The sequence below is a fragment of the Heterocephalus glaber genome, unplaced genomic scaffold (assembly GCF_053883595.1).
Source record: "Heterocephalus glaber isolate CG9 unplaced genomic scaffold, H.glaber_assembly_v1.0 deba00001504, whole genome shotgun sequence".
Lineage (NCBI taxonomy): Eukaryota > Metazoa > Chordata > Mammalia > Rodentia > Bathyergidae > Heterocephalus > Heterocephalus glaber.
This window is the reverse complement of record NW_028258324.1, coordinates 66,607,047-66,630,570: the sequence shown is the minus strand read 5'-3', so window position 1 is coordinate 66,630,570 and position 23,524 is coordinate 66,607,047. Positions and strand designations below refer to the sequence as shown.

The 23,524-nt window shown below is 37.1% G+C and overlaps 1 protein-coding gene across 22 annotated transcripts in view; it reads left to right on the top strand.

The window, feature by feature from the left end:
• Lpp (LIM domain containing preferred translocation partner in lipoma) overlaps nucleotides 1–23,524 on the top strand; it is an 847,859-nt gene that overhangs the window by 373,899 nt on the left and 450,436 nt on the right. For 21 of the 22 annotated variants that reach the window (XR_015441150.1, XR_015441149.1, XR_015441148.1 and 18 more), the window contains one exon: nucleotides 21,184–21,867. Coding sequence is in view for 19 of the 22 variants with exons in the window: in XM_004834795.3 (XP_004834852.2) it covers nucleotides 21,184–21,867 (684 nt within the window). In the remaining 3 variants the exon portion in view is untranslated. Of the gene's footprint in view, nucleotides 1–1,677; nucleotides 1,703–21,183; nucleotides 21,868–23,524 lie in introns of those variants that run through there. The other variant, XM_087187015.1, reaches the window with a different exon arrangement.

The window sequence follows — 23,524 nt, the reverse complement described above, 5'->3', positions numbered from 1 at the left end:
CATGTATATAAATAACAAGACTTCCTTTGCAATTTTTTTTATTATAACACAGGCATGTCCGATGCATGAGGCTGTGGGCTGGATACGCCTTTTAGATATCTTCAACAAAGTAGAATGAAATTTAAATGTTTTGCAAGAAAAATTGATTCTACTAAGGACTGGAGTACAAGAAGGCATTTATAGTGATTCTTTATTTTCATGTTACCCTACACAGTCTGCAAAACCAGAGTGCCAGATGCTAAATTCTATCAACATAATGCATCTTTAATTAAATATTCTATTTGCAATACAATTAATAATGTGTTCTGTTTCCATAACTTTATTAAGAAATTACCATAATTTTTATATAATACGCTAATAAAAAGCGAATGTGTTTTGAAACAGCCTTTCCTAAGATGGTTATGTGCTTTGTGTCTGTTGAATTTTGAATTTAGATTAAGAGGTCCTTGACTGGAATTATCTGATGCTATGTACTTGGAACTTTAAACCATCAAGAAATCTTTCAAGATCTAGTATTATTTTGCTTCCTTTAAAATGAAATAGATTTCGGGCCGGGGATGTAGCTCAGTGGTTCTGCCGCCTGCCTTGCAAGTGCGAGGACCCGAGTTCGACCCTCAATACCAAAAAAAAAAAAAAAAATAGATTTCTTGTTTCTCAGTCAGCTCACTCACTAAGAAGTTTAGGGAATAATTTACCATCTTGCTTTGTGGTCCTGTCCTCCTCCAGCTTCTCTTAAAAACCCAAAGCTATGCGAACAGTGATAATTCCTAGTGTACAGTACGTTGAAGCGTGATGGTTTTTAATGAATGGAAGGTCATGCTTCCTGTTCAGGGGCACATTGTTGTTGTTTTAATTTTCACAATGATAATTAAATTCCCTTAGCTTTCCTCTGAGGAAAGAATTTTAAATTGTAGTACACAAGGAGAAAAAACTTTGATGCTTAAAAATAACATTACTTTTTAAGCTGAGATCATCTGTGGGTATGGAATAGTGCGTACAACTGTGACAATGGGGTTTTAACAGAATCACATTTTGCAAGCTGCCTTTTCAAAACTCTTGAAAATAACCCCCCACACACAGCTACACAGAGTTAATTTGCATCAGAAGTGTATATGCCCTTTCTCTTAATGTAACAAGAGTTTCCTCTCTTGAAAAAGTAATTGCTAGCCTGTAATGTGCTTTTATTTTGAGCACTGTGTACGTCCCTCTCCTGCCCTTCTTTCGCCCTAATATTTATCCCTTAATTGTATCAGATTAGTTGTCAACTGAAATTAACCACACGTTACCCTTCACAATTTGTCCTAGTATAATTTTACGGTCTTATGTCAGGGGCTTGCCTTTCTGTGGTATAGAGAGGTTACTTACAGAACAACTTGGGACCCACAAAGTCTAGGTTCAGATACCAACCTTAGCTCTGACCTTAGACAAGTTGCTTAAGATTGCTAGACCTCAGTTTCCTCATTCACAAAATGGGAACAAAATAAGGCTCTTTGTATAAAGGATATGATAAGGACGATTTCTAAATTCCTGCTCCACTTGATTGTTCTCCATATATGCTCTAGCCTGTTGTCTGTTTCTCTATTCATATCATTTGCTGGAAATAAGATCTACTTTCCTTCTCCTCAAAAACAGGTTTGTGCATGCACACCCACATGGATCCACCTCTAGCAAGAATTCTACCTGTCTCCAGGACAGAGAGGAGGTATTTTAGTACTGTGGTTTTAAAAACTCCAGTGGCTGGATAAAGAAATTGTTTTTTTTTTATATAATGGAGTACTACTCAGCCATAAAGAACGAGAAATTAGAGACATTTATTGCCAAATAGATGCACATTGAGGCGATACTTTTAAGTGAAATAAATAGGACACACGTGTACATAATGAATAGTTTCTCTAGTGTGAGAAACTGAAAATGTAAATAAGGACTAAAAGGTATAATAGATAATGTGAAATAAGAAGAAAAAGGGTGAAGGGGAAGGGGAGGTGGGAGGGGTAGAGGAAAGGAAAGAAGGGAATGGGATTAATATGAGAAAATGAAAAAAGGAAAACAAAGTCTTCGTAAATAGGGAGGGGTGGAGGGGTTGAAGGGAGGGCAGGGGAATGGGGAAAAAATAAGAACCAAGAGAGATTATGTAAAGGTACAAATTTCCAATGATGAATGTCATTATATTGTATACCTAAAATGTACCAATAAAATAAATTAAAAAAAAAATAACTCCAGTGGCTATGTGCCTGCCAGATTGGGAATAATCCACTGTAAACTTAATATATTTCTGTATTTCTTGACATTATCAAGTGCAGGTTATAGATATTTACCAACATACTCTTTTGTTGGGGTGTAAACTCCTTGAGTTCAGGGATGACTGATGTCCTCTGTTAAGTTTCTCCCAACTCCAAAGGATCCAGTGCCTTGTGATGAGCTACTATGCCCGTTTAGTCAGGAAGAGGGGACAATCTCATGCACCCACACACTTTCCTTGTTTGATAAACTTTTGAGTACACGTGATGTAGTCCCTTAATTTTGCATTGAGACTAGCACTTCTGGACATTTGGCTGAAGTCTGGGAATTAGGAGGAACCTAGGTAAGAAACACATGTAGGTCTAGTTTAAGCAATGCGTTAGTTCTCTTGTGTTTCCTCCTTCATTTAGCTCCCAGTTTGTCAAAAGAAGGACAAATTCCTTATTTAATGGAAATTAAAAGCAGATGTTACTTCTGTCGATGAATAGCATTCTTTATCATGCATAATCAGATAAATGGAATATTTACAAGCATAAGAATGAGGCACATGGATATTAACTGTAGGAAAATTATGGAAGAATCTTAGTAATAATCTTACATTAATACTTTACCAGTGAAAACTTCTGAGCCTTACACTAGTTTAAATTTTATACATTGGAGCTACTTAGTTGACCACATCTCTTTAAAAATAAAATTAAAAATATGATAACTCATGCTGAGCTTGGGGCACACTCCTATAATCACAATACTCAGAAGGCTGAGGCAGGAGGATCGCCATGCATTGGAGGCCAGTCTGGGCTACATAGTGAGTTCAAGGCCAGTTGGAACTAGATAGGGAGACTGTCTCAAAAACAAACAAAAACTGATGGTCAACAAATTCCATTAGGCTATATTTTATTATTTTACTTTAAAAATCTATGGATGTATTTACCAAGCAAATTTTAATTAAAGGTATGAATAAAACTTGTGTAGAAGTTCCATTTGAGAAGATGAGGGTTTTGTTCTTGAAATACTTTTGCTTTACTGTGTTTTTGGTTTTGCCTTTTGTCATTGTAGTTTGTTTCCTTGTTGTTTTGCAAAGCTATTGTCATGTCTGGTTTTACTTGCTGTTTTTATCGCACAGCAGTGTTTTACATAGATTTAAATAACCATTCTGATTCTTGAGTGCTGAATAACCATTCATTCAAGGGTAGTAATTGCAGTATCCCAGGACCAGGTAAACAAAATAGAAAAGAGGTCCAAAAGCACGGTCATTTTCACAGTACGTTGTGCTGTCCTTTGATAGAGGCTCCTCATTTACTGATAAAACGTCTAGGAAAAATGTAGTTTCTGAAAGAAAATATTCTTTCATTTTTAAAAGTAGACGTAACCAAAGAATTATTTTACCTCAACTTTCACTGTAGAACAAACCCCAGGGCCAAACAAGAAAGTGGCGGTTAATGGACCCCAGACCCATGACTGTGGACACCAGGGAGTGGGGAGGTGGGTGGCAGCTTTCACCAAGCTGCCTGTGAGAATGTGGCCCCGGGGTGCTGCATCCTTGGTACCGAGTTCAAGGAGTGTCTGTACCCACCGAGGCCTTCGTTAGTGACATTCAGCACCGCGAGGATACTGTGTTTGCTGTTATATCTTTAAAAATAGAAATTAATGGTCTTATCTCAAATCCCCAGTTTGAGATTAAATGTTCAAAGTCTAGTAAATTTATGAAATATGTACATTACAGTTTGGGAATTTGTTGTCATTGTTCCTTGGCATTTTTCCTCTCCCCTGAGGGTTCATATAGGAAGCTCTTTGGTCAGAGGATGACTGTCAGAATCAGAGGCAAGATTATTTCTTTGAATTTTAGCCACAGGTGAAATTGTTCAGGCTGTGTGGAGATATATGGTGTGTGCCTCCACCAAGTTACCCAGCCTCTTTGTTAAGACATGTGCATGAACGTATTGCTTGGATTCCCAAAGAAAGAAACAAATCACTTACTCAAGCAGTCCATAGACTTCTAAATGTGAATAGCATCACCTGAGCTGATGACCAGAACTGAGCCTTTAGTTTTAACATAAAATTGCTCCACTATTTCTTTTTCCCACCTTTGTTGTGAAACCTCAGTTTAGCATGTTTCCTAGAAAGACTGAATTATGCATATTTTGGCTTATATCAAATCAGACACATTAGTGTATCTCCTCTGCTCCATAGCTGTTCATGTTAGGAATTATTGCTAAAGTAAGAGACGCTAGAAAAAGATCTGCTGGGTCAGAATTTCCACAAGTCTAAGCTGATTAGTTAATGTTCTTCCAGCAGCCTTTTGCTTTCAAATTCTGCATCCCTAGTTAGGGCCTTTCATTACTTGGCTGGATGATTGTAGTAGCTTCTTTACTGCCTGTCTTTATGTTCAACAAAAACATATGGCACCAGGTTAATATTTCTGCAATACAACCTGATCCAGTCCTTCTACAGTTGGCTTCCTGACAATGTACCTGTTACAGAAGTAGAAAGGAATGGGATAATAATAAAGTAATATCAACAATGGCTGTTCCTTAAATGTTCCATCTAAAATATCAACTGTCTTGAGACAAGTAGGCTTTTGGAATTCAATATCAGAGAGTTTGAAAGTCACGTACTTGGCATGGGTCTGACTTAACATCTATGTTGTGTGGCTGATTGAAATAAGATTATCTGATAATACATGAGGAGTGAGTAGGTGAATACTTGACACTTTTTAGAAATGCATGCCTGGCATTTTTGATGTCCTGTTGTCCCTCTTGAAATTCTTATTGTCAGAAACAAACAACTCTGGAGTGAATGTGTCATTTAGGACAGTGTGGGATAGATTAGTGTGTTGCATCCTGGTCTTCGATTTAAAATTAAATATTTATTTCTGGTCATTAGAAGATTATTTCATTGGAGTGTTTATCTGTAAAGGCAGATTGGACTACTTGTTTACTACACAGTAAATAGCTTCTTTGAAGAATTTTAAAAATTCGTGAATCTCTGATATAATACTAAATGAAAGTAAGATATAAAACTGCATATAACTGGAGTACATATTTACATTGACACTCATACCAACCATACTTATGCAGTCATACACCATATACACAAATATACATATAAGTTATACAGAAAAACTAGTTTGCAAATAAAATTGCTAAAATTTAACAGTTTTTACCACTGAAGTTTTAAATTAAAGGATTATTTATGTTTTAATCAATATTTCCCCCCATTTTCTTGCAATGACTATCACTGTTTTCATGAAGAAACTGTCTCACATGAATGCTTGCCTGACTCCCCCATTCACAACCCTAAGAAACAGAGGAAGAAATGATATTTTGTTCAGGCATCATTAAAATACCATGAAGAGAGAGAAATAAATATAGTCAAAGTTTTACCATCTTTATAATAAAAAATGAATAATTATTTTCTCTACTAAGTATGGTACACATGAGAAATTGTTTTGCTTTTTACATTTCTTCTTATTATTATTATTTTCTGCTGGGATAATGAGTAAAGAAATTTAGCAATATGATGAATAATTCTGATATCTACCTCTGATGCCTCACATCACTTGAGATGTTTCTTCTTCTTTTTCCTTTTTCTGTCTGTAGCTCCTCCCTGCCTCTCCCACACTCATTCACTTTTCACACCAAATAATGGTGTAGCTGATGCTGCCTATCATTTTCTGGAATTTCTGGCACTCACTGAGGCCCCCACACAGACCGATACAGACTCATTAAACTCAAGAAGATGGAGAATAATGTCATACTTGAACATATTCATTCATTCACTCATTCCTTGATGATGTTTTGTTGCCCTATTTTAGCTTAATTTTTGTGCTACCATGTTCTAATGGTTGTATGAGGCCTACAGAAGGAATACTAGAACATAGTACTTATTCTTGAGTTATATAGTTTAGGTCTATTTTGCTCTACCTTGAAAGTGCATATGAATGTACTAGATGATTGCGTTAAACATAGAAGAACAGGCTAGAAGAAAATATTTCAGTTCAGCTGCCCATTTGAAGTTTCAAGAGACATTTTTAGTGGGCATCTTGAAGGCGAAGGAGCTGAGTCACAGAGATAGGAATGTGCCTGATTCATTAATACAGAATAGAATGAAAGACACAAGTCTTTCACCTCTAAAGCTAGTGTTTGTTTGGCTGGCTAGCTTTCAGCTCTGTGTTTAAAAAAATAAATGAATTGCAGTAGGAGCATTGTGTTCTAAGTGGGGTTTGTGGGGCTTCTGGGAATCTGAGAAGTTTTCACTGGTTTTTGAAAAATCAAATGAAAATAAAAAGCAAAATAAATGCAATCCTGCTATCCATAGTTACCTACTGCTCATGGTTTTTGCTTTGTTTCATTCTTATTGGCATATTGGAGTTTAATCATGTTCAGTGTGCAAGTTTATATCCTGTTGTAATCTTCTAGAAACATTATAGCATAAAGAGATTAAGCATCCTGTAATATTTATAGATTATGAGGCTTGTAAAAACAAATCTGGAAACTAGTGCCAGAATGAGAAGGAGGCCAGTTTATATGCTACTCCAGATCCAGAAGGCCTCAGGTAGCAGAATTTACCTGAGATCTGAGGCATCCTTTAGATACCTAAAGCTACATGCAGTCTTTGACTTAGTTTAATCTAATCCTTTCATTTTATAAAGAGGAAATTGAGCCCCAAAGAATGATAGAAGAAAATGTGTTCAGGCCCAGTATTTTCAGGCCTTATTCCAATTTAAAATTGAGTGCCAATGAATATTTATGCTGGAATTTGCTTTTGTTTGCTACTCTAAAAAGGAGTAACTGGTTCTTTATTTTAGATAAGCTGATTCTTTGTTTTAACATCTTCTACCAGAAGTCACAAATGATTGAACTCTGCCATTTGTGTCCTTCCTTGCTCAGGGCCAAGACCCCATTTGTTGGCCTCCCCATAGAGCTTGGTGATTTGTACCAAAGGCAGAAGTGCCTCATTTTCTCCAATAAGCCAGTCTCAGATTTCCAGCTAATAGTGGCTGTGCAAATACCAGTTATCTTAATACTCCAAGTTCTAGGATAGTTATTGCAACATATGAACTGAAATATCAAATAGGCTACATCAGCAAAATTGTCAAACAATAAATAGACAATAGCAAAGGGTGTTTTGGGGACCTTCCAAATACTATTGTTGCCCCATCACTATCATTTTTAAGATGATTGTTCGTTATTGTAACACATGTAGCTCATTGCCCTTCACCTCTGAGGTTATAAACACAGTCCTGCTTTTAAATAGTTGCCCTGATAATGAAGGAGAGAGCTAATCTACCCTGTTATCAGCGATTGAGTGACAAAGACAGGCTGAGAGAGACCCTTGGTTCCAGATCCCAGCTCAGGCCATGCCTACTACACGAAATAGATCTACCCCATGTGGTCACTGAGGGATTTATCTGGGCCCTTGCTGAACCTGCTCACAATTTATTTTTATTTCTTCCAATAGACGTGGGTTTGGCACGGGAGAGTGAATTCTTTCTGGAACAGCAGATGTGGCTGGTACACTCGTTTGCTGTAACCATTTGTGCTGTGGTTGAAAAAAAAAATTAGCAGTACCAAATTGTTGAAGGGGGAGGGTTAAAAAACCAGAACCATTTTAGCAATTATGCAAAGTTAGAATGTGAGTAATTTTGCTGCAGTTAGTCATTATGTGCTTTCATAGCTTGTTTTACAAGGATAAAGGGATGTGTACAGGTTTGGTGAATAGAGCTCTTATTTGTCCCTAATAGTCACTCTTTATGAAAACATTTTCTACCCTTCCTCCTACTCTGTGGCAAAAGTGCTCTCTCCTTAGAAATTATACCCTTCTGTGATTCAGCCCTTTTATCCCTCAACAATAAGTGGACAAACAGCCTCCATTTTGGAGAACAAATATGTTAGGAGAAAAACTTTTTTCTTCTATACAATATGCAATGTAGTTGACATATATTCAACTCATAATAATACAGCGATCATTTTAAAATGAGCATGTTTTCTGTAGTGAAGAAAGAACTGAGCAAATATCTAGTGTCTCTGCTATGAGTATAATGTGCTCTAAATGTGGTGTCTTTTCAATATTTAATACGAAATATTTAGTACTTTTAACAGATTTTCCTCATGGAATTCTCTGAGGACTCTAACGTACCACCTACTCCTCTTTCACTCTGCTTTAGGCCACTGCAGTTCCTTTGGAAACATGTGAATGGGGGTCTGTCTGTTTCCACTGAAGCAAATACAGCCACTTGCTCCCATTCATGGCTTCCCCTTGCTGAATTCCACTGCTATTTTGGAAGCTCTTAGGTGAAAACACAACCTGACATGTCCCCAGTGAGCCTTCTTGACTGTCTCCATACACGTTTGTCTGATGTCTCTATATTGGGGTCGACTTTTGTTGAAATATTAAAGAGTTTGTTGCTTTTGTGGACCTGTCAGTAAATCTGGCCATTCCAGTGTGATGGTGGGGACGTTTGTATTAATGTCTGGAAAAGGTGTTCTAGTCCTGACAATTTCAAGGCCTCGTCACTGGGCAACTCTTTTCTGAGTCTTTTTGCTTAGGGTGAAGGTGAAAAATTATTATCTTCTCTTTCATATCTGATACCCTATGATTCTGTGAATTTTTTGATTCTGTACGATAAATCACCCTTATTTCTTCCTTCTTTTAAAGATTTCTTTATGGCTGCATCTGCCCCAAATAATGCTTTTGAAACTCTTGTCTCAAAAGTGGTCATATTTTACTTTCTGCTGCCAACCCTAACATTTCCACAGTGAGAAACCCCTCCAGGAATTGGGGGTTTCCAGCTAGAAGGATCGCCATCCATTTTATTCATTTTCTATCTTTTAACGACTTCTGAGAAGCAGTAATAGACTAGAATAGCTGGTTTTATTATGGTAGTTGATCGTAACCCAAACCACTCACTAAGCCCACCACAGTTTGCTACCTACAGTTAAGAAACTCAAATGCATAAACTAAATCAGAATGTTTTGAATATTAGATTGAATGACAAACCCCTCCAGCATACCTAGATATCTCTTAGATGCATGGCGAAGCCTTTGGCTTCACAAAACTCCTGGGGGAAAGAGAAGAGCATAGGGCAGTTATGATTTAGCCAACTACTACCATTGCTGTTTTATTTTATTCAATGTTTTTTCCCTTGTGAGATTAGTCTATATCATATTATGAAAGTAATTTTCATTCACTACATAAAAAGTTATGAAGAATCTATTTGCTGGGCCTAAAGGTAGACTATTGATCTAAAAAGACCCATTTGGAGCCTAAGGGAAAAGAACATAAAGAGAATAAAAGAAGTAGTTGGGAATCAATGGACAGGGCTTATGTTAAAGAAGATGCAGCCTGTTAAAGGGATATTAGTGGTAGACACCCTACTTAAGCTTGGAGGGTCAAGGCTGGCTTCCCAGAAGTGGTAACCATGTCATTTGAAATCTGAAGGATGAATCCCAGGTAGAGTTGGGGGATGGAAGCAGGATGAAAAGTGTACAAATCAGGGTAAGCATAATAGCCCTGAGCCCGGATCCAATCTGGAAGGAAAGGAGAGACTGGAAAGTTAAATGGCACTGTACTTCTGTCAGCAAGGGATTTGGACTTCATTCTAAAAGCAATGAGGATGCTTGGGCAATTTTAATACAGGAAGACAAAGATCAGGTTGGAGTTTTAGAGGTATTCTGGTTGCCTTGTACAGAGTATAGACTAGAGGAAAACAAGACAGTTTTCACAAAAGAAGAAAAGACCCTCCAAAACCACATGTACAGGTGTTTATTTACTTATTCATTTCACTAAACTAAATCACCAGTGATAGTGGACATGACTGGGGAAGCAAGAAGATAAGGGTCAGAACCAGAAACATTAAAGGTGAATATTAAAATCAACAACATTTACAATATCATGTAGAGAAAAAATAGCATGACCATATTTATACCATTCAGTCACATTGCTAAATCTTTTCTTTTATTTAACAACCTTAAAACACAACTAGTTTGCAGTTTTTGTCAGCTACACATTCTCTTAGTACCTGTTCCCTTCATTTCCAGAAAAATAATATTCCAAAAAAAGAATAATATTCCACTAGATCAGTGTATCATAATTTTCTCAACCATCCTGCATTTTTTTCCTTAACATAAATACTATAATTTGTGGGTATTTTAATAGCTCTTTGTTGCAAGCTCGCACGCCCAAATGATTATCCCAACTTGCTACCAGTCAGGTAAAAATGCACCTGTCCTGTTCTCACCAGGATTGGGTTTTATTGTTTCTTGACTAAATGGGTTTGTTTGTTTGTTTTTCACTAAAATCCTTGACCTGCTAGGAGAAGAGTGCTGAGCCCTTGAGGGATGATTTAGAAAATGCTATTGCTTGCTATGGAAATAGGTGCCTTTCTCACTACATTCCTAGATTGTAGAACCCACTCAGGTTGAATTAACCTTCATCACAGTGACATTTTCCCCAGTGCCAGGCACGTGCATGCTAGAAATTAAGTGTACTGTGTGGTTTGTGTATTTATATGGGGACGCCTCAGAGACCTCTCTAGTTCAAAGCTGACGACACACCTCAAGGAAAGCTATTTGAGAGGTATGAGCACTTCTTAAAGTACTACCTCAGTGGGCTTCAAAATGACCTGGTAGTTTAATGAATATGTGAATGCAGGGACTTACCTGAATCTTTACTACTTTGTTTAATATTTAGGGATTAAGAAATAAAGAATTTGTGGTAGCATCTGAGTGCTCCCACTTGGCTGATTTTATTTCTGAGAAAACAACTTGACATGCTGGCACTAATGTCTTCAGTAGTCCAGGGACCTGCTTGTCTTCACAGAATTTTATACTCAATCAGAAGTGTTGTGAGAATTAATTAAATGGAAAAACTTTTAAGACACAAACTGCTTTGGAGTGCCACATCAGACCGTACTGTTTCTGCTATTTCTGCCTCAGAAGTTATTAAGAATAGCCCGTCACTAGCTGTAGTATGTGTTTGCAGAGCAAAGCACTGTGAAATGAGCAAGTGCTGATGTATCACACAGAAGATATTTATGCCTGCATCTCTCTGACAGGAAGTATGTGGAGGACTCATAAGATGTGTGTGTGTGCTTGTGAGTGAGAGAGAAAGAGAGAGGAGAGGGAGAGGGAGAGAAAGAGAGAGAGAGAGAGAGCCTATGTGGTTTATATGTCCATCAAGAACTGAAAATGGTGTTTATAATGTCCCTGCGTTGGCACCCATGTTTTGAACTCAGTGGCACCAATTAAAATTGTGTGTTTTGATTTAGAGAGCAATATTTGAGGTTGTTTTAACTCATCACCAGGTTTCAGCTGCCATATATGAGGTTATGTTTTAAAACCCAAATATAAATAAAGAGCAAAATGAAAGATAGATTGAAGTAGGGGGGATAGATTTTTTCAAATAGGAAGAGATTCAAGAGATTGGGGAGGTAGGGGAGGGAAAGGGGGTAAAAAGGGATAAAGTTGTATTCTTCATCGGCACCAGCTCCCCACAAGGAATGGAAATGTACGGAAAATATGGACTCATAAGAAAGAAAATACAAAAAGCAATGGAAACAAAAATGTCTCTTATTATGTTACCCAATGCAAAATTTTAACCTTTTCAAGATATTTTAGCCATTTTTAGGATTTTACTACACTCCTTCCTTTCTTCCATGTATATACCCATAGAAATTGGAACACTATAATTATTTTGTTTGGTTTTCTTTAAATAATATATATTTCTTATACTCATTTTAAATATACATTTTTATATATTTATATGTCTTATATAAGACAATAAATGTATTCATATTTAAGTAATTTCTATTTCCTATACGTAAGAAATATATAGATACATAGATATGTTATTTCTTTATAATACATATTTAATCCTTTGATTCAAAAAGTAATTGTGTTTGTGATAGAAAGTTTAGAAAACATGAAAAGGATACAGAATACCTAAAAATTTCCTCCTTAAAGTAAACACTGTTGTCTCTTTGGGAATAAATGATTCTATGCGTAAATATATGCCTGTATTCATCTGGGATGTAGATGGTATGTTTGTTGATTAATAGATATGAAACAACTCTTACTATCCTGATTTTAAAACATGAAAATAGATGATATGCTTTTATTGTCATTTAATATTATTTTATTGTGCAATATACACAGCACACCATTAGCATCTGCTACCAGTTTTAGTATCCTGTACATTCACACCCTTATGCCCCGTCACCTTCCATCTGTAGAGCTCCCCTTCCCATTCTGCACAGCCACTGCTATTAAACAGCAACTCTCCCATCTTTCTCCCCAGCCCGCACACACCATTCCATGCTCTGTCTTTATGAACTTCAGTGACCTAGGCACCTTATGCATTGAAATCACACGATGTTTCTACCTTTGTTTCCCAGCTATTGCACTGAGCATAAAGTCATCCCGCTCCATGCAGCGCTAGCACGTGTCAGAATATATTCCAGCACTTAAATGTACTGAGTTTTGTTTTTTCATCAACAGTGGTCACTTCAGTTGCTTCTTTCTTGTGACTCTTGAAGGTAACTCTGCTATTTACTTGTGAACATGACTGTATGAATATTTCTGTGCAGGCTCTTAATTCTTTTAGGTATAAACCCACAAGTAAAATTCCTAAGTTATTTATATGTTTTAAAATATTTTCAAGCTGGGAGTGGTGGTGCATGCCTGTAATCCCAGCACTCCAGAGGCTGAGGCAGGAGGATTGCTGCAAGTTCAGGGCCAGCCTGGGCTGCATAGTGATTTCAGAGCCAGCCTGCACTACAAACAAAACCTTATCTCAAACCTCCCCCCCCCAAAAAAATGTTTTTTCATGGCGTAGATTTAATGGTTTTATGCATTCCATTATATATACTATACTTTACTTAAACAACTACATTATGACTATTTAAGTTTCTTATCACATTCATTTTTATAAACTATATTCCAGTGAATATGTCTTGAAACTAAGCATTTATGCCATATGTGGTTATTTCTTCAGCCTAAATTTCTAGAATTGAATTTACTGGTTTAGCAGGTGTCAAAAGTGTTAGATTCCTAATACTTATCATGAAAGTAATGCATGGACAGATTTCCCAATAATATTTCATAGAAACAAACATTAACTGAGTATGTAAATCTAAATCATGCACATTTTTGGAGCAGATACTTGGAGTAATCCTCTCTAATTGCTCACCGCCCCCAATTCTTTGTAACCAAGATCCTCTATTCTGCTTTCACAGCCATTACCAAAATGTGGTTCTGAACTCTGGGTTTGGCAGAATCATTCGCTCTTCTCATTTATAATTTCTAAATTTTGGTTCCTTGAGTGGGTAGGTATATAATAATTTGTATTTTAAAATCCTGCGTGATTCTGTTGTGCAGCTACCTTTGAGATGTCTCTATAAATGCATAGTAGAATATTATAGACTGTACACTTAAAACTGTTAGATTGTTCTGCACTTCCTGGGGGTCATCTGTTAAGTGGAGAGTTTGAGGTCAGTCAGAGAGGAATTGACCAGTAGGTACTAAACCCCAAATTATGGAAGATAACTAGCAAGGGGATTCAAGAAAACAAAATTATGTCATTCCCCTGTTCAAGATGGTGACAAAATAATGAAGTAATTTTTGTATTGAGCCAAAAGCAATAGCAAATGAGGCCTTATAGCTAAAATAGCTAAACTCTGAATTTTTTCCTAATTGTACAGACTCAGAAACTAAGTCTAGTCATTTCTTTATGCAGCTATTTTTAAAATTTATTTTAATAATAAATGTTTGCAGTACATAATGTTTACATTCCATACGTGAAGCTCATACATGTACGTAACACATATTAATTCCTTTTAATCCCCCTCCCTTCCCCTCCCTCTCCACTTTCTCCATCTCCTGATCCCCTTCCTACTTGAGAAAGATCTGCCTCCTCTCTTCCTATTATCTTTGTTAAGTACTACCTGATAAGAATCCCTAGTAATGGAATCAATGAACATCACACTCACACTCCTTGTAAGTATTCAGATTGTGTTCTGGAGTCACTGACATTTTGGTTGTCAGAATATCTGCTTTACAGAGGAGCAGTATTCGAAGAGCAGGAAGCATATGGATTCCCCTCAACCCTCAGCAGCGACACTTTCTATCTCAGTTACACAGGAAGATCAGTATTTGAAGAAAAATAGGCTACTTATTGAAAAAGCGAAAGGAGAAAAATAGCAGTATCGTTCAGTCTCCTTCATTGTTCAGATTACGAGTTAAACTAAAGAAGGAACGTGACTTCTCCAAAGGCACGGAACCCTGAACAGTGGCAAACTGAGGTTCTTTCTCTGTATACAGGCTCTTGAGTTCTAGTGCACGATCCTTCACCTGCACCCATTACCCTTCGTTGTGCTGTTTTCATTTTGCCAGTGTCTATACCTTAGAGCAAAAGTGGCAAAGTGCATCTCATGCCCTACACCGGGCCTACAGAAATTCTCTAGCTTCCCAGTGCTCAGAAAAAACAAAAATCCTGAGCAACGTTAAAGTCACAGGAGGAATATTAGATCCACATTCCATGGGCAGTGCTCAGCTGGCACAGAATTGCACCTGCATTTTGCGGGGTGCGAACTCATCAGTTTCATACAGTCTGCATCACTCCTTTCTTTCCCAGTTATTGACATAAAGTATCAGTTGCTGTCCTTTAGTCCATTTATTTCACCATTTTTGTCCAGGAATAAGATGCTTTTTCTTTATTCACGTCTTCATCACACATTTCTTTAAAAAAAAACAAAAAACTGTAGATAAACTGAAAGTGTCTTTTTTAAAACATAAGGTCTATTTCACTCTTTAAATTGCCTGAAGTAGCATGGTCTTTAAAACTGCAAACTATGAAGCCAGACTACCTGGACACGAACCCTGTTTCTATATCCTGCTAGTTGGTGACCTTGGACAGTTACTGAAATTCTCTATACCTCAGTATCTTCATCTGGAAAGTGGGGACACTAGTAGTCCATCTCAAGGATACTTGGAAGCATAAAATATATTTGACACAAAGTCTTTCCATAAAGTAAGTACTATATAAATGTTTGTCATTGCTACAAAATTTTTAAGTTACTTATAAAGTTACCATTTTTTGTGTGTGTTTCCTGGCATAAGAATAACCAGAAAATGTGGATAACTTAATTGAAAAACACTTCATCAGGTCTTCTTCAAATTACTTGAAATAACTGTCATAAAAATATAATTGGAACTGAAAGGTTCATGGTCCTAATCTAACAAGTCAGCTATCACTCTATATATTGCTTGTCATACGGAAATATCATTCTAGGTAGCTTCAATTGTATTGTCCAAATGATTGATTTCACATTCTGCGTTTTCACTTAACACATTGCCATTTAACACTTGAATCAGTGTTCTGAATCATTATAGGCCTGGGATTTATATAAAATGTAAGAGTTCTGAGTTTTAGGTTGTTGATTAAATGTAGTTCTTCCACTTTTCTAGACACTCTCCTTCTGTTACCTTAGAAAGTTTTCTCAGTAGAAATCATTTTTCTCACCACATTAATTTTTTCACAAAATATTAAATAAGTAGTAATTTTCTGAGTACTGTTTCTGATATCCTAGTAGCCAGTTCAGTGGTTGGTAGATTTTCAATAAATTTTTATTGGATAAGTAACTTACTTGGAATTTCTGGAGTTTGGTGTATTGCTAGTTGATGCAAAGGAATTTTGTTTCAGATATGTGGTAAAAATTATTTTAAAGTGCATTAGTGTCTTTCCTTTCCTGATAAATGTATTTAAAATTTATCCCTTAACTGTTGGCTTCAAGTAGAGCTTCCATAATCTGACCAGTAAAATGAACATAAGCACCTCAAATGCTTCTTAGAGGGATAATAGTGTTAATAAAATCCCAAAGTAAAATTATTAAATGATTTAGAGAAAGGGGGAGATTAATGACATTACTACTATTAAGCATGCATTAAATTTATCACATAGTTTCTTGATTGTTATGTCAGTAATGGGAATGAGCGCATATTTTTCCTGGTTAGTTTTAGTTTGTCAAAAGAAACAGATTTTTCTTGGGAGACAGCCATTTATTCATCCATTAAATATTGCTTAAATGCCTACTACCTGCTAAAGCCATTAGCAATGCATTGTGCAGTAAAAGAGGCCTGTTTCTACCTATGTGGAAACAGACATTTGCAATTGTGTTCATATGGAAATGGGAGAGTATGCAAGAAAAGTTGACACCAGTTGGCTTAGGAACCTGACACTCAGGTTAAAATATAAGGGATTCCTAAGAATTAGGTAGACAGAAAATTCAGAGAGAATTGAGGAAGTTCGTGGGTGTAATCTCTGAGATATGACCAAGCTTGGCCTGCTGGCTGGCTAGGAATGAAAGTCGATGTGAATGAAGGGCATGACATGTGATTCTTAAGAGAGATGGAAGAAGTAAATGCAAATTCAATTTTCCACTAACCCATTGTTGAATTTTACATGGTAAAATAATGTGATTTCAAAAGTATTTGAGAGAAGTCACTTCCAGTGTTAAATAAGCAAAGGGAACATGACAACTCTTGTTTGGCTAGACCCAGATTGTTGCTAATTCCTTCATGGTCTTGCTGCCCATGAATGAGCCTATATGTATAACGCCTGTGTAAATCAACTCCTGGAGAGGCCTAGTTTGAGTACAATGTCATTCTTGGTGGGATCGTGCTTTTTACAGCTATCGTTTCTATGTATCACTGGTCTCACCTGTGGTTTCCTGGGGCTCTTCTAATTCTAGATTTAATTCCTCTTCATTAGAGTAGGCATGTGGATAGAGTCTTTGTTTCTTTGTTGCTTGCTTGCTCTCTTTTTTATTTATTTTCCTACCTTACTTGCTTTCTTCTTTCCTCCTCCTCCTCCTGCTTTTTCTTCTCCTCCTCCTTTCTTCTCCTTCCTCTCCATCCTTCCTCTCTTCCTTCCCCTCCCTCTTCTCCCACTTCGCCTTCTCTCCTTCCTCCTCCTCCTTCTCCCTCCTCCCCCTTGCTCTCCCCCGCAGCAATCTTACCATGTACAAGCAGCATAATATTACTGCCTTGATGGTGCAGCCTTTCCTTCTCTTGAAGGTGGTCCCAATAGTACCAATACATACTGTTTCCTCCTCATTAACCAGTTTGTTATTTAGGTATTTATGCTGAATACATTTCTAAAGGAGTAGCAAGTTAAGACTCCAACATTCTATAACAGAGGGCATGGAAAAGTCCAACTGAACTTAAAAAAAATTAAGGTCAGTATTTCTTGGTCTATTATGTCAGTCATTAAAAATATCAACAGAGACAGAAGTGAAAGAAAGAGGACATGAAATTGCTTTCTTTGATAACTCAAGGTCAACAAAATCCCAAGGTTCAGTTCATAATCTGAACAGTAGACAAACTCAACTATAAATGGGGACAGTGACTGAGCAACCAAGCTAATGACAGGCATCCTCTAGGCTGCAGCTGTCAATTCTGTCCCCAAACAGATATTCAGAGTCACACAGTCGGAAAAGTGGAGCCAATTGAACGTGCAAGTAAATAAAAAAGAATTAATACAGACTTCACTCCTTAGTAGTAAATGTCTCCTCATGATACATTCACACACACACACACACACACACACACACGCTGTCTAAACACTGCTAAAGTCTTTGAATGAGCTGAATGAGGGCATCGTGGCATAGTTTCAGTAACCATTGCCTGCTTCTAGGGAATATTACCTTCACAGAGATTTTTGTGGGGGATGAGAAGATTCTCCTCACCTGCTTTATCTATTCTGTTGTGTATCTGCTGATATATGTGTGTGTGTGTGTGTGTGTGTACCTGCTGATATATATATATCGTATCATATATATATAATATCATATATATATATATCGTATCATATATATATATACCGTATCATATATATATATATATATATTTCATATATATATAATTTCCCCTGCCCTTGGAATCTTAGTTATTATACCTCACTGGAAGGGCAAGGGGTAAAAAACAGGATCATTTTAAAGCATATATATTTATGTTCTTCAAGGTTAAAGAGAGCTATGGTATCATTCATCTAGTCCACGTATTCAATTAAGTTGAACTAAAGATTCACACAATTAGCCTTTTATTTCTTTCTTTCTTTCTTTTTTTTTTTTTTTTGGTACCAGAGATCAAACTCAGTCCTTGTGCTTGCAGGGCAGGCGGCAGAACCACTGAGCTAAATCCCTGGCCCAGCCTTTTCTATTTATTGGTTTATTTGGTATTTCCAAGCTTGTTGTTGGCATTTCATTTTAGTTTTGATTTTGTAAGAATTCTTGAATTTTTATCATGATTTAACATTTCATTTCAAAAATTAATCAATATTTAAATATTGCAGTGTAAACAAGGACTAAAAGGTGTAATAGATAATGTGAAATAGGAAGAAAAGGAGCAAAGGGGAAGGAAGTGGGAGGGGTAGGGGAAAGGAAAGAAGGGAATGAGATTAATATGAGAAAATGAAAAAATGGAAACAAAGTCATTGTAAATAGGGAGGGATGGAGGGGTTGAAGGGAGGGCAGGGGAAGGGGGAAAAATAAGAACCAAGAGAGATTATGTAAAGGTGCAAATTTCCAATGGTGAATGTCATTATATTGTATACCTAAAATGTACCAATAAAATAAAATTTAAGAAAAATATTTAAATATTGCACTTATCTCTAAATGCATATATATGTAATTTTCTGAGACTTGAATTCTTATAACAATCTTGTATGTAGTATTTTTCCACTAGTCATTTTCCAAGCATCTTCGACATGTGAAAGCAGGTGTGATGAACGGGAGGGTAGTAATCTGGGATGGAGACGTCTCTCTCTCCCATGGGTCTCTGTCACGCGTGAGAGAACTGATCTATAATGAGAACACAGGATGTACACCTCCTGCATCTCCTCTCTAGAAGTAGGACCTTAACATCTGTTTTGTGCATGTCAAGATAACACCACACATTCCTGTCCTGCTACTCCGAACAAAAGTTTGAGCATACAATGCATTATGGTTAATCATAAAGTATTGAACACCAAAGCTGTAGAGCTTATTCAATTTCATGACCAAATATTTATGTCCATGTATTAGGCATTCCCCATTCCTCCCTCGTCTAAGCCCATAGCAACTAGCATTTCACTCCTTGATTCTAATAAAGTGACTGTTTTTGACACTTTTTATAGTGGAATCATCCAGCATTGTTCTTTCTGTGACTGGATTATTTCATGTGCTATAAAGTCTTCTGGGTGTATCCATGTGGCTGCATATTGCAGAGTTGCCTTATGTGTGAAGGCTGTATAGTATTCTACTGTATGCTTTCAGCATAGGTTTTTTTTCCCCCTTAATCTGTTGATGGACGTATAATTTGTTTCCATATCTTGGCTCTGGTATATAGTGCTCCTATGGACATAGGCATGCCGATACCTCTTTGAGATCCTGATTTTAATTGTTTTGGATAAACACTCATAAGGAGTATTGAAGTACAGTGGTTCTATTTTCAATTATTTGATTTAATATCTGATCTAATAGTCTTCTATAATGTCTGCATCACTTTGTACTCCCAACAATATTGTATGAGGCTTCCAACTTCCAGTTGTCTTTTGTTTCACTTTGTTTTTAATAATAGGTATCCTGACACTCATGGATTATCTCAATGTGGTTTTGATCTGCAGTTTTTCATACTAAGTAACATTGACCATGTTTCATATGCTTGTTGGCCACTGCAATGTCTCTTTTAGAAAAGTATCTATTCTAATCATTAACTTATTTTCTTACCAGGTTATGTTTATTTTTGGGTTTTACTTTGTAGTTTACTATTGACTTTTTTACTATTTCTAAGCGTTCTTGATATATTTTGAAGATTAACCCTTTAATGGATATATGATCTTTATATATTCTCTCCTTTTTTATAATTTGTCTTTACACTGTGTTGATTGTTTCCTTTGTTGTACAGAGCTTTTTAGTTTGACATAAGCCCACTTGTTTATTTTTGTTATTGTTGTTGTGTACTGGTGTCATATCTAGGAAATTGTTGCCAAGACCAATGAAGCATTATCTCTGAGTTTTCTTCTAAATATTTTGGATCCAGGTCTTAAGTCTTTCACATCTTTAAATCTTTAATCCGAGATTAGTTGATGAGGTGAGTAGGTGAGTCCAATTTCATTCTTTGGTTGTGAATATCCATTCTTCTCAGCAGTATTCATTGAAGAGAATGTGCTTTCCCCAGCGTGTATTCTAACATCCTTGGTGCAAAGCAGCCAAATTTAAGTGTGTATTCATTATTCATTTATAGGCTCTTCATTCTACTCCATTTATATGTATGTCTTTTAATGCCAACATCATAATGCTTTGCTTACTGTAGCTTTGTAATATATTTTGAAATCAGGAATTACGGTATATACAGCTTTGTGCTTCCTTGTTAACAGTGCTTTAGCTATTAATGCTCTGTGGTGATTCTGTATGAATTTTAGAATTATTTTTTTATTTCTCTAAAAAATTATTAAAATATTGATGGGCATTGGACTAAATCTGCAGATTATTTGCATAGTTGCATTTTTTTATCAACAACAAGTCTGTCATTCCATCAACATAGATATCTTTACATTTGTGGAGTGGGGGTATTTTCATCAATGTTTTGTGGTTTTCAGTATACACATAAATCACTGGTCTAGTTTAAGTTTTATTTTAAACTAGGTGTTTTATTCTTTTGGATGCTCTTTCAAATAGATTTTTCTCTTTAATTTTCTCTTATAGTTGTTTATTGGTAGTGCACAGACACACAAATGATTTTTGTGTTAGTCTGACTTCTTTTAGGGCAGAACCACAAGTCTTATTTTTATTTACCATATTAATACACGAGTAATAATTAGCTGCTATTAATCTTTGTTCAGTAGTGTGTTTTAATTTTGTTTCATTGGCGATAATCTTCATCTTTTGTCTCTCTGTCTTTTCTACTTTAGGGCTGTGCTAGTTCAACAGCTTCTCCTCCAGTCGCCACCCCTGTCACAGGACATAAAAGAATGGTCATCCCCAACCAGCCCCCTCTCACGGCAACCAAAAAGTCTACAGCAAAACCTCAGGCTGCACCCCAGGCTGGGCCCATCCCTGTGGCCCCCATTGGGACTCTCAAGCCGCAGCCTCAGCCAGTCCCAGCCTCCTATACCACAGCATCCACCCCTTCAAGACCTACCTTCAATGTGCAAGTGAAGTCAGCCCAGCCCAGCCCTCACTACACGGCTGGCCCTTCATCAGGACAGATTTATGGCCCTGGGCCCCATGGCTATAACACTCAGCCAGTGCCTGTCTCTGGGCAGTGTCCACCTCCTCCAACCCGAGGAGGCACAGATTATACGTATGTTCCACCACCAGGACTTCAGCCCGAGCCTGCGTATGGTTATGCCTCCAACCAAGGACGCTATTATGATCCTTATTATGCCACAGGGCCAGGGTATGGGGGCAGAAATGACTCTGATCCTGCCTATGGTCAACAAGGTCACCCAAATACCTGGAAGCGAGAACCAGGATACACTCCTCCTGTGGCCGGGAACCAGAACCCTACTGGCATGTATGCAACCACTGGTCCCAAGAAGACCTACATCACTGACCCTATTGCAGCTCCCTGTGCTCCACCAGTGCAGTCGAAGGTAAGAAATTCATCAGCATATCGGGGAAGCAGAGTGCTTACCTGTCTGCCTTTCCCAGACAGTGACAGAGGAGCTAAAGGCAACACTGCGTGTGCTTCTCTTTTGTTCTGTGAACAAATACAACCGTAGGAAAATAAGTGAAGTAGGATAAAATGCAGATCCTATTTGCAGATACATTATGAATATGGCTACTCTTTGTTAACAGTGCAACTCACTGGTCAATTTTGAAACATTTTCTTCCAACATACCATATGAATCTTAGTATATCAAGAAAATATGTGTTGGGCGAGGGAGGGAAAACAGTTTGTCTTCCGTCTCATGCATCCTGCTGATCACAGCATCCCTCCATGGCGAAGGAGCTTCTCATACGCATTGCACTGGCTTAGATACTAAGCAAGTATGCAGCATCTTATGCTTCAGCAGATACAGGGCATTTCCTGTGTGTAAGTGAGAAGCATGCAGGGTGCTTCTTGGCTGAGCTGCTTGCTGTCAAGCTGTGCTCATTCGGAAGTGATCAGAGCTCAGATCATGGTGGTCCTGCCATACTCCTTGGTTAAACAAGTGGCAGAGGACTTGGTGACCAGAGACGCCAAGAGGGCCAAGGTAAGGCAACACATCAGACAGTCTCCCTCAGGAAAGGGTAGCAGTGTACAGGAGCTTGTTTGCTGCGTCTTATTTCTTCATGTTCTGATCCTCCAGGAAAACTATTCCTCTTCTGCTTTGCACCCTATCTATGGGTGATGGTTACCTTGTGGTATTTGGCCTAATTGTCAGTATTATATGGATGTCTTTTAAGTCAACACACTCAGTTACTTCTTCTGACTGCATGAAATATAATACTACATATCCTGATCTTTAAAATTTAATTTTAATTAATGTATGTGTAAACTTAAAACACTGGAATGAATAATTCTGTTAGGAAAAAATTCATATTGACTTGGAACAATTTGGGTATATTAATCTCTACTTTCAGTGGTTAATTTTATGAAATCTAAGTACCCATCAAGTATTTCTAATGAACAATTAGCATCCAAATTGAGACATGCCATAAGATTGGAGTATGCCTCAGATTTTAAAGACTTAATACCAGAAATAATCTTATTAATAATTTTACATTCATTTTATATTAAATAATATTTTTGTTATACTGAATTAATAAAATATATTATCAAAGTTTAAAAAATGAGGGCCGGGGATTTAGCTCAGTGCTTTCGCTGCCTGCTGCGCAAGCACAAGGACCTGAGTTCGATCCCCGGTACCAAAAAGAAAGTTTAAAAAATGATACTATGGATCCGTGCTCACTACAGTTCAGATTTTCCGTTAGTACTCGAACGAACCCCATGTTGTTTCCTCCCACCATTGCAAGAGAAAGCTATGGGAATTTCTTGGAAAAAGTGACATGAAAAACTGAACCAACTTCCAGCCACTGCATTGGAACTAAGTCCTCCTTTCCTTTTAGTTGGAGCTATCAGATATCAGAAATTTGAGAGCCCTTGATTAGTTTAAAGGTAATTTTGGGGAATGGATTAGAGTGTTAGGTTCGGCTGTGTGTGTTTTTTTAATCCCTTTCCATATTTTTAACAAGATTATCAATTTCAGAAATTGTAACCAAACAGTCCTACAGGGTTTTGAATAACAGTTTCTGCTTCATTCATGG